General features: G+C 26.6%; 1 protein-coding gene across 1 annotated transcript; it reads right to left on the bottom strand.

Annotated features, from left to right (window-relative positions):
- Positions 1 to 5,217: 5,217 nt before the first annotated feature.
- LOC107449105 (acyl-coenzyme A diphosphatase Fitm) lies at positions 5,218 to 11,087 on the bottom strand. The gene has a single exon (XM_016064544.3). The coding sequence runs from the start codon at positions 11,038 to 11,040 to the stop codon at positions 10,051 to 10,053; it is 990 nt and encodes a 329-aa protein (XP_015920030.2). The 5' UTR covers positions 11,041 to 11,087; the 3' UTR covers positions 5,218 to 10,050.
- Positions 11,088 to 11,257: the final 170 nt, after the last annotated feature.

Raw genomic sequence — 11,257 nt, 5'->3', positions numbered from 1 at the left:
TATATCAGAATTTTTGCAAGTTGCAATCGCGCAAACTGGCATTTCGATAATAGTTTTAAATTCTTGTAAATTCACTGCAAAAACTGAGGAAAGTCATTATAGAAAATAACAAATGTCTTAGAATATCTCGCAAAAAGAAATGATCCAATATTAGTTAGAGCTAGTAAGGCCAAACGCTCCGTTCTTGAAGTAAAAGTGCGAGCTTTGCGCCAAAGTGACGTCACTAGAGTGACGTCGGAGGATCGGCGCGGCGAAAGATACTTCAAAGGAGTGAACCAGCCCTTCTATTCTCTTTAGCCCTGATTTGAAGTGCCTGCACCCTGCACTGCACAGAATCAGAAATTAAAAGAGCGTGAGCGTGCGAGATATTACGCGAAAGAGCTCTCTAATAACGTTTATTCTTGAACGAAATAATAATTTGTGTTTGGTGTGGTTTAGCTGCTTCTGTACATTGTTCAGTTATATAAAGAATTAGCATCGCATTTTTTACTAAAAATGATAAAAACAAAGATAAAAATATTTTTACATTCTAATTGGTCAGTTAAATGTGAAAATTTACGGAATATGTACAGAAGCGGCTAAACCACGCCAAACACAAATTATTATTTCGTTCAAGAATAAACGTTATTAGAGAGCTCTTTCGCGTAATATCTCGCACGCTCACGCTCTTTTAATTTCTGATTCTGTGCAGTGCAGGGTGCAGGCACTTCAAATAATCTCGATTCGCGTTATTTATGTACGTGAACGAGCGAGAGGCTTTCTATTTTATAGCAAAATCGAACACAATGTATTGAGCGCAAATAAATAAACAAAGCGAACACTCTTAGATCGAATTTTCGCAGGACTCAACATGAATGGCTCGAGAGCCTAACTTTAAGTATGCGAAATAATTAGAGTAGACGGACAAGAAATTTCCCCCACAGAAACGTTTTGAATAAACATTTTTCTTTCAACGTATGCAGATTCCTTAAAATAATGGGGATAGCCGCAATCTGGAAAAAAAATGGTCCTAGCAATTTAGTCAGAGCATTCTCATGTTTGCGATTTGTAATTTTCAATTATTAACATGGCGATTCTAAGGTTGCTCAATAATCTTTTAATTTACTCCTTTTTTTGTGCGTCAGACATAGTTTAATGCATTTTTTGACAGTATACATGGCGCAGTAATTTGATTTTTGTCTGACTTTATTTACTTTCTATATTTAATCAGGTATTATTGAAATGCATTTTCCACACATTTTAATTTTCAATCTTCGCAGTTTACTTTAATTTTTTGTTAGTTATTTTTAAAAATGTTATTTTCTTCGGATTTTTTTTCTCTATAATAATTTTTATTCTTCAGTCCTTGCTATTTTTCAAATATTTTTAAGCTAATTGGGACTTTTTGTTTTGCTTTGATTATTTTTGTTTACTCATTAATAAAATAATAAGTCTTCATAAAAACTATGTAATAAATTTTAAAAGTACCACAAATTTTTCAGATTTATTATTTTTTTAATTGTAAATATTTTTTTCGATTTCATTTTTATCGGATTTTAGCTTTTACGTAGCTTATGTTAAGGATATTTTTCTTAATTGTCTTCTCTATATTTTGTTATAATAATTTAAATTCTTTAAAAACATTTCATTTAATTGATACTTTTTTTTAAATATTTTAAAAATATATAGCATATAATTTTCCAATATCATTAGGTTTTTCAGAAGATCTATCCAGCTATCCATTTTTGTTTTGAATAGCTATAATTCGAAGAATAATATTACATTGTTCAGTTTAAAAAAAATAATAACCATGTAACCTCAAATATACAATAAAATTTTGGTTATAATTTTACAATTAATTAATGAAAATCCCTTCATTTGTTTTAGTTTTTCATTCCTTTTCCTTTATCATAAAAATTTAATTAATATGATAAAGTTAATTCTACTTCGTTGAATTACAGCATATATGTTTTAAATTGTATATTTTCTTTTTCTTTGAATATATTTACAATTTTTACCTTGGAATAAACCAAAAAAATCAGAAGATTTCTTTAAAATTCAAAGTAATTTTTAAATAAGATTTAATTTGAGAAACCAATCTATTTTACGTCATTCATTTGTTGTAATTTTTATACAACTTGTGCTTGTACTTTATCATTAAATGATAAAGCACAAGTACCAAGATTAAAAAGGAGAATTAACTTTATCATATTAATTATTTATCATTAAATAATTAATATGATAAAGTTAATTCTCCTTTTTTGTATACTGAAAATTTGTATTCATGATCAAATTAAAATCTATGCCAGAATCAAAATGTAAATCACAAATTACTTCTGATTCAATAAGCTTTTGAGAAGCAAAAAATCATATTATGTCATTATGATTAACCCTTTCTGAGGCCGTGGTAAGTATAATTACTCTCTATTTTTAAAGTTTATGGTGAACTGTTTTACCAATTTTAATTTAGATTTCCATTTGTTAATAATTTCAGCTTTCTTGCCGTGCGTTTGAATAAAATTGGTTACAGTTTGTTAGTTTAAAAAAACGTATATAAGTTATAAAATACATAATTCCTTCTGAAGTTTGTAGTATTTATAAGATTTATTTTATAAATAACTAAAAGTAAAACTCAATAAGTTTCAAATAGGTCGTGATAAATACCAAAAACAAAATAATAATATTAAAATTTAGATTAATTTTTTATAAGCTAAATGGGTTATTCTTTCTTGTGTCAATTACTATTCTTATATCAATTTCAATTCCAAAAATTCTTCAATTTACCTTTACTAGAAATAAATGGCTCATTAAAAGGTTAATATGTATCTATAAAATGTCTTGCTCAGCATTAATGAATTTAAAGAAGTAAAATTACAAAATTAATTAATTAAATTTTAATACACTTTTTTAAAAATTTGTTTACAATTGATAAAAATTTTTTTGTTATCTAATTTGTTGGTGTGAATGTAATAGTTATATCATTGTCATCCTAAGCAATGGAAATAATAATATAATTAAAATTAGATAAATTACAATATTAAAATAATACAACTTATTTTAAAATACTAGATCGGACAAATTGACTTAGAATTGGCTCGCCCCCCCAGTCAAAAAGAAGTTGGCACGCCACTGAATTATGGAATTAATTAAATGAATGGATTATTTATTATGTTTGCCAATATGTTATAGTAGTAAGTAAATTTTTAAATCAAATTGAAAACGTGCTAATTTAATTAAATCATAAGAATCAGTAACATTTTTAATATTTTATTCTGAAAATCTCGAGGATTTTGGTTTTTCTCTAGACATCGTCCATACACTAAAAAAAAAAAAAAAAATTGCTATTTGTAGAATTTTTTTTTCTATGAATTTCAGAAGAATATTTTTGGATAAAATAAAACATTTCATGACAATTTTTTGTGTTACAAATTTTAGCAATAAATTTAAGTTGTTAATTGAGCTAGAAATTACACTGATGGATTAAGTAACAAAGAAATTACTTTTACATTCTGTCTTGGAGAAAATAATGTAAAATTTTTATCAATGTTTTAAAAAATATATAACAAGGTGTTGCAAAAAATTATTCATTTTATAGAGAACACTGAAATTTTTTCTTGGTTGTGGTTAAGAGCTTTTGTTTCATTATGACACTTAGTTAAAACATATGCCTGAGCTGTACCAGATAAGCTGTCCAAAAAGTAAAAGTGTGGTTAAGTCAAATATCTTAACTGTGCATCCTATCAAAAATATAACTGTATACATGTAAAATATTTTCAAAAAATTCATTTCATTATATTATACATTTCAATACCATATAAAGTTAATAAAAAAGTTATAGTAAACTTATAGGGTTACACTTTAAAATCGTTAAGCTATCAAAGCTTGTCGAATAGTTCGAAAGATAGAAGTTGACCACTTACAGAGGAGAATAAATCATTATTTCTTTTTCCCCTATCATTTTATCATGTTTTCTTTTGTAGCGTTATATGTTAACCATAATTTCATAAAAAAAAAAATGGATTTTTAAGTTTTATTTGGCAAATCCATAAAAGCAATAATTACCAGTGTGAATTAATTACATAAATTTAATGTCAAGCGATTAATTACCAAAATGAGTTTGTTTCATAAATTTAATATTGATGGTAAACTAAAAAAGGGGTTTAAATTAATTGTAATATTTATGAACTTAATGAAATATTTATACATAATGCAATAACATAGGTAATTTCTTTTTTTATTCTTTTTCCGGATCAACATGAAAGATATAGGTTTTGTACCTTTTATTATATAAATTTAGTTCTTGATTATAAAAATCAATTTGACAGGTTTCTTTTTAGTATAAAAAAGTATTCTAAAAATCACATGGTGGGTAGCGTTTTGATTTTGGCTATTCAAAAGCCCTTGAAGGTTTTTAAAAACAACATTGGTTGTTTTTAAAAAGTGCTAAATTTTTCCCTTTTAAAAAATGAGATTTTTTTTCGTTACCATGTCGATTTTCGCCATGTATTATGCAAAGGCGTGGTTTCCACAGTGTTCTATTCAAAGTTTTCACAATTTATTTCGGCGTACTGTCTGTCCATAGCATATGAATGTGCCAATCATTTTACATGCTTGATGAAATACTTGCGAGTCCCTATGTGCGTCTATTGAGCTGGGTTCGGTGAGATTATTACCTTACTCTTGTGAATTTGCAAGATATTCTCAATTTCAGACTTCATTTTCCATCCTCTGATATCGAACCGAAAAATCTCTTGATCATTTTATAACGGCTGATATAATCAAGAAAAAAGTTCTTCGTCAGAAACTTGTTATTTTAACGTAATCATGTAAAATCTTATTTTGTTAATGTATATTTTTTATTTAATTTTTTGTTAATGTATATAGTGCTTAAATATATTTTTTGAGTGCTTGAAAAGTACTTAAAAGGTGCTTATTTTTTGTTGAAAGATTTGGCTATGCACCCTGAATCAGTAATACTTAAGATATTTAAAAAGAAATAACATTCATGTTTTATACTTAACACACACCTCCCAATTAAAGTTTTCAAATATATTCGAATCTTACCATATTGCATGGATACGATAAGTACTTTGTGTATGAATATCCTTATACGTACATATTTGTTATTGGCTATAATAGATGAAAGAACCAAGTGTCCAAATCAATAACGTATTGTAAACCCCTTGATATATGTATAAGTTATAACTTGCTAGCATGTATCAAATTAAAATTACACAGTTATATTTCCTAAAAATGCTTTATTACAAACAACATTCCATTTAGTTTTATTTATAACAAAGATATAGTGAAAACTCAAATAAATATTTTATAAAAATTCAAATAAATAATACAGAAAATACACAAATTCACAAGCTGTAGATTAAACTTCTATAAGTATTTCAAAAGGATTGGTATTTACTCCATCAAATGATATTTATGAAATACTATATTATGAGGTCAGGGAAAGATTCTTTAATATTTAATCATTCTAATTTATTTATTTCACGTAAATTGTTTCAGATTTAATGATTACAATAATTTATAATTATTCTCTTTTTAATTTTGGAAAGTAATTATTTTATGCAAATATCTACAGATTCTTTAAATTCATTTTCTCAAAATAAATACAAAAACTATGATATATGTATCTATATAATTTTGATAGTAGATTGAGGGATTTGGAGTAAATAAAATAACATACCACAGTAGTCACCCATAAAAAGGGGAAAAAATATTTAAAAAAATCTCGAACCCAAATTAATGTAAAAGTTTTGATTTTTGTTCTTAATTATAAATTTATTCTGATTTTTAAGGAAAATTTATAAGATGTGAAACTTATAAATAACTTTCATTCTGGGATTAAAAAAAGAAGTGTAATTAATAATTTATGAAAAAAAGAGGATTAGTTACAATAATAACTAAATCTTCTGTATCACAACTAAAAAAAGATAAAAAACCATAACTTCTAGTTCAGCTTCTATATTACTATCCTAAGAGTGTTTCTTGTTTTAATATTCAAATATCAATAGTGTGATTATTTAATTCAATGTTAAAAAAAAGGCTTGTTAGAAAGTTAGTGGGGTTATGCTGAAAAACATCTATTTTCTCCTTTTAAATTGAGACAATTCGTTAAATATTTTGAGAGAAATTTTTTGAGAAAGCATTTTTATTTCAGTTTTAAAAACTGATAAAAAGTTTAATGTTCACAAAAAACTATTAACTTCAGTTCAAACTGGTAGAGGGACATCTAAAGAACAGATCTACATAGAAATTTAAGAATAAATATCTAAATTCTAATTATTATAAATTGTTTCCGAGATTGAGTAAAGTAGGTATATGGTTAGGTTTAACTAAGTGTTGTATGATAGGTATATTTTTTTCTCTTAGATTTAATAAATATCTATTTACATTTCACAAAAACTTACACTTTTCGTGCTTTTTGATGAAATTATGTAGAGTTCAACAAAATATTCTGCATCGAAAGTGAAACCTAATTTTGATAGCCATGAACATTAACTCTAATTTAATAATACAAAAAAAAAAATTTTTTTTTGGCCTCTTTTTTTTAAAAATATATTCTTACATTGATTTAAGAATACATTATTTACATTTTTATTTAAAAAAAATTATTTACATATATATTTTTTTTAATGAATTACTAATTTTATAACTAGTATACCACTTTCACCATTTCAACTTCCCCTTACCTGACCCAATAAATTGGTGCTTATATTCATTTGTTATTGCTATCTACGGCTTGTCTATCTATGATTAAAATTCTATCTGTTATTTGAAATCATGTAATTCCAAATAAGATTTGGATGAATATTGAACCTGTTAAGTGGGTCTAAAATGTTCATTATACACTCTCTATTTATTCATATTTTTAATATTTCTATAGTTTGAGCTACATATTTCATAACCGCTTTACTACCGAGTTTAATTTTAACATTATACATTTAATATAACCAAGAATATTAGTGAAAAAAAAATATCAGGTACTTAAAACAGATGCCATTTTATGCTTTTAATATTTTTAAAACATAATTGGTAAAAACCACTATCTGGCTCAGGGATTTCCAACTTTGTGGCCCTCAAACTATAATTATATATTTTTGTTTTGTTGCGGACAATTTTCATAAAAATCTATATGGGTTTAAAATACTTTTCTCATTAAAAAAGAAAACCTAATTACTTCGTTTCTGTGAAATTTCACATACCAACAGTGCAAAAAAATTTATTTCTCAGGTTTTTTTCATCCAAGAAAATATTTATTCAAATACAAAAATAATTGTGTATGTTGCTTTTTTTTTTAATCTGTTTTTTATTATTTTTATTTTGTGAATATAATTTAGCATGTGCGTATCAGAAATTTTCTTGAAGAAATTCACCCATTTAGCTTTTTGAAACCACTCGTTTAGGAAGAAATTATTTACATTTGTAAATTTTAAAACGCATAAAAGAGGGAATGAATAGCATGTTTTATCTAAATTCCTTGAATTGAATATTGCATGAGCGGAAAAGAAAAAAAAATTTCAGATGCTCACCAATTTTCGTTGTTGTTGCTATAATTCCTAATAAATCGAAATTTTTTTAAATTTGTCACAGAATTACATTTAAAAGGAAAAAAAACCTTGTCACTAAGTTTCTGATTAAGAGAAGATTCAAAATGAGGCGTAACAACTTTATTTGTAATGCTTTTTAATGTCAAAAAAAAAAAAAAAACTTTAATATAAATCTGACAGAAACATTTAATGTTCCTTCATATATGAAAGACTCCTATATAAAATTTTGATAAAGTTGCGGCCTGCCATTTGACTGGTGATTTTAATAGTGGCCCTGGCCTCATGTAAGTTGGAAACCCCTGATCTAGCTCATAAGCTGCCAAAATAGAAATTTCTGATGAACATTGTTTTGTATATAAGTAGATTTTAGTAAACTGCAGGTATTATAGCTCGTAAGTATGTATAGCCTACCTATGCAAAACATTCAAAAGGAAAACATACTAAACAAAAGTATTTAAAAAAAGTTACAATTAATATGAAAAACAATAACAGATAAAAATCTTGATACTGGAACGATAGATAACAGATGAGAATGCACCCTTAATATAGATATCAGAGGTATGCCCTAGTAGACCACAAGTTCCATTCTGTCTCCAGATGGTTTTAAAGTAAAGAAAATCTATATTATTGATTACATTTATAGAATATTAATCTTATTACTAAATATTTTAAGTTACAAAAAGTATCTAATTGGTAAAAAAAAAAAAAGTGATTTTTTCCAAAAGTAAAATTTTACATAAACCACTGATGATGTAAGTTTTTATGACACAATCAATGAATATAATGGTAAATTACACATGACAATTGTTAATATTTTATATGTCACATAACTTCCAATTTAACTATGACATAACTTTTCCTTTAAATGTTTCAGATTTGTTTAGAAATAAAGATTTTTTTACACATTCTTTAATGATGATAGGAAAAAAAAAACTTTATTCTAAACCTTATTCTTATTTTTAAAATATATTATTTCTTTAAGACTTTTTTTTTCTTCAAAAAAAAAAAAAAATTCAGTACAGATTTTGAGTATAAATTTTGTGCACAATTCTTAACTTCATTTAATGGCCATTGCTGATAATATTTCACGTAAGAAAGTTATGAACTTTAAAAAAAAAAAAAAAAAATGGAAATTGATACTGATAAGAGCTAAAAATCAGAGAGGAAAAAATGTCAAAGATTTCCATGTCAGTACCTGCCTTAAAATAGTCACCAAGTTTTGGTGACTACCGAGCAGTGAAGTGTATCTGAGAAACTAATTAAAACATCACAAAACAAATTTAAACAATATAATTAGCAACCAATCTGGGCATAGGTGCAGAAAAATCTTAGAGCATTATTTACGCGGAACACATTTCTAATAATTTAGAATACTCACAAAATTTTAAAGTTTTTTTTTTTTTAATTACAGTAACTTTTTCAAAATATTTTAGAAAATCAAATTTATAAATTGTTTAACTTTTTTGGTAATAATATAACAAAGAAAAAAATTAATTTGATTTTACACAGCTCTTGAACAAACACGCATGTGTTTGAAATAAGAGGAATCAAAACACAGTGAAATAGTAATTTATAAAACTAAATTTAAGGATATTAAGTTCAGGAATTCAAACTAATAAATATGTAAATAAATTGACTTATAAAATTTTTTTTGCAGGAAAAAATTTGGCTAAGAGACATTATTTTATAATAAAATTTTTTTAAAAATTAAACCAAAAATATCCCTAGGGGTACTAGAATTTCCTCCTAATTTTATTTACTATATATTCTGCACCTTTGCTTCTGAGTAGGCCACCACATATTTGTGTATTTAAAATTTATTACAAAAACTCAATAACAGTTTTTTAAGAATTCTAGTAGGAGCAAACAGTAATCAATGTCAGAACATTCCCAAAATCTGAATGTTAAGTCAATTTTGAATAAATATTGCATAATATTACTGAGTGAAGTTATGAAGAAACTTTAATTCAATAGTCAGTCTAAGATACATTAGACTTTAAAGAGTTTTGAGGAATCAAGTGGTCTTTCTAGTCTCAGAGAAAAATTTCAAATTACTAAACAAATTTCTAAATTGCAGTTCAAGTAAAAATTTTTATGCTAAACACATAAAGTAAAGCTTTGGTTTTCTCAACGAATCGTATACATATGAAAATGTCAGGAAGTGGCTTAAATTTAATTTTGTTGTAGTTCAATAAAGTATTTCAGTCATAAACAAAATGATACTGAAAAGAAGTTTAAGAGATATACATTTCAAGCTAACAAGCTATTTTGTGCCAAATAAATTTTACATATAATATTACTAAGTGAAGATGATTATCATAATACAATAGGTTTTATGTTCCGAAATTTCGTCTTAAAGAAGTTTGTTATGTATGATATTGACAACTTGTGCTTTGCTTTGAAAGAAGTACAAGTGTTTAAAACTGCCACACAGGGAAAAAAAATTCAAATTGCACTTCACGTCAAATAAATTTTAAAATTAACAAACATATATTAATATCACTGGCTAACTATAAGAATTTCTTCCACTTGATTGTTCATAATATTTAAAAGATCCTTGTCCTGGCAAGCCTGGCCAGGATTTGAACCACCATTTATATGTAGCATACCACAATAATATAGCAAGACTGCCTCCAATCACTTTTTGGATCATAGAATGGAAATAAAGAATGGTACAAACTAGCATAACATCCCATAAAATAGAGAAATATGTAAGAACAAGGAAAGCGCTGCGCACATATGGCGTTATTTTTTCATAGTTTTCCTTTAAATGCTGTCGCTCCTCGTCTTCAAGAGGGTTTAATGGACTGTCGTCATCAAATTCAAAATTTCGAATTAACTCACCAATTCTTTCCCAACCTCGTATTGCCTTAGCTTCCTCAGCGATCAGTAAACCGCAATATATCAACAAAAATGCATGGCCGGATATATCAAATCCTCGCCAGCTATGATTATTGCGAATACAGAGTGCTCTAGAAGTATATTTATCAACAGAACAGTAAGAAGTGTACGATTCTATCAGCACGAATGATTTTGTAAAACAAAACCAAACTCCTGTTCCTACTAAAAGACGGTAGAAATGTCTTTTGATCTTGTCAATGTTACCACAACAATAGATCCACGAGGTTAACCCCAGAAAAATTGACACTACTAAAAGGGTCCAGGCCCAACCCCATTTTACGAAGTAGTAGTTGAATAAATTACTCCGCCTGGAAAAATAAGATTTTGGAATAGGAGTAAAATCGGATACTAATGAACCGCAGAGAAGAGCACCTAAATATATAGCGATTTTTAACTCGGTTTCAAATAAAACGATTTTCCTTGCTACATGCATGATTATCATCAAAAACACATGTTTGATAGAGGATGGATCAGGCAATGGCTTTTTGCCTACATTTTGAGATCTTTTCGCTTGAAAATTTTGCCAATTTAACTCCTTAGGAGATGATTTTCTTTTTCCTCCAGCCATATTTGTTTTGAAAATGTAACCATTCATTTGTTTCGTTTTTTCCTGCTCAAAAACACTGAGAGTTGAGTTGTTTTCAAAAGTTTCTTTCATTATGTAAGCTATAAGCAAACCTTCTGAATGCTTTATAAAAAACCACAATAGATGTCAAGTCTTGTCAACAAAAATATTCCATCGAATTTTAGGGATATTATGTTAGAAATCGTATTCTAATTTAATTTATTACGCGAATTTTGTTTTTATGAAT

The sequence above is a fragment of the Parasteatoda tepidariorum genome, chromosome 6 (genome assembly GCF_043381705.1).
Source record: "Parasteatoda tepidariorum isolate YZ-2023 chromosome 6, CAS_Ptep_4.0, whole genome shotgun sequence".
Taxonomy (NCBI): Eukaryota; Metazoa; Arthropoda; class Arachnida; order Araneae; family Theridiidae; genus Parasteatoda; species Parasteatoda tepidariorum.
Note: the sequence above shows the minus strand (reverse complement) of the source record. Positions and strands in the feature narration are given on the sequence as shown.

Bases quoted from the DNA above. Each gene is read 5' to 3' on its own strand.
- LOC107449105 (XM_016064544.3), bottom strand. From the start codon at position 11,040: ATGAATGGTTACATTTTCAAAACAAATATGGCTGGAGGAAAAAGAAAA.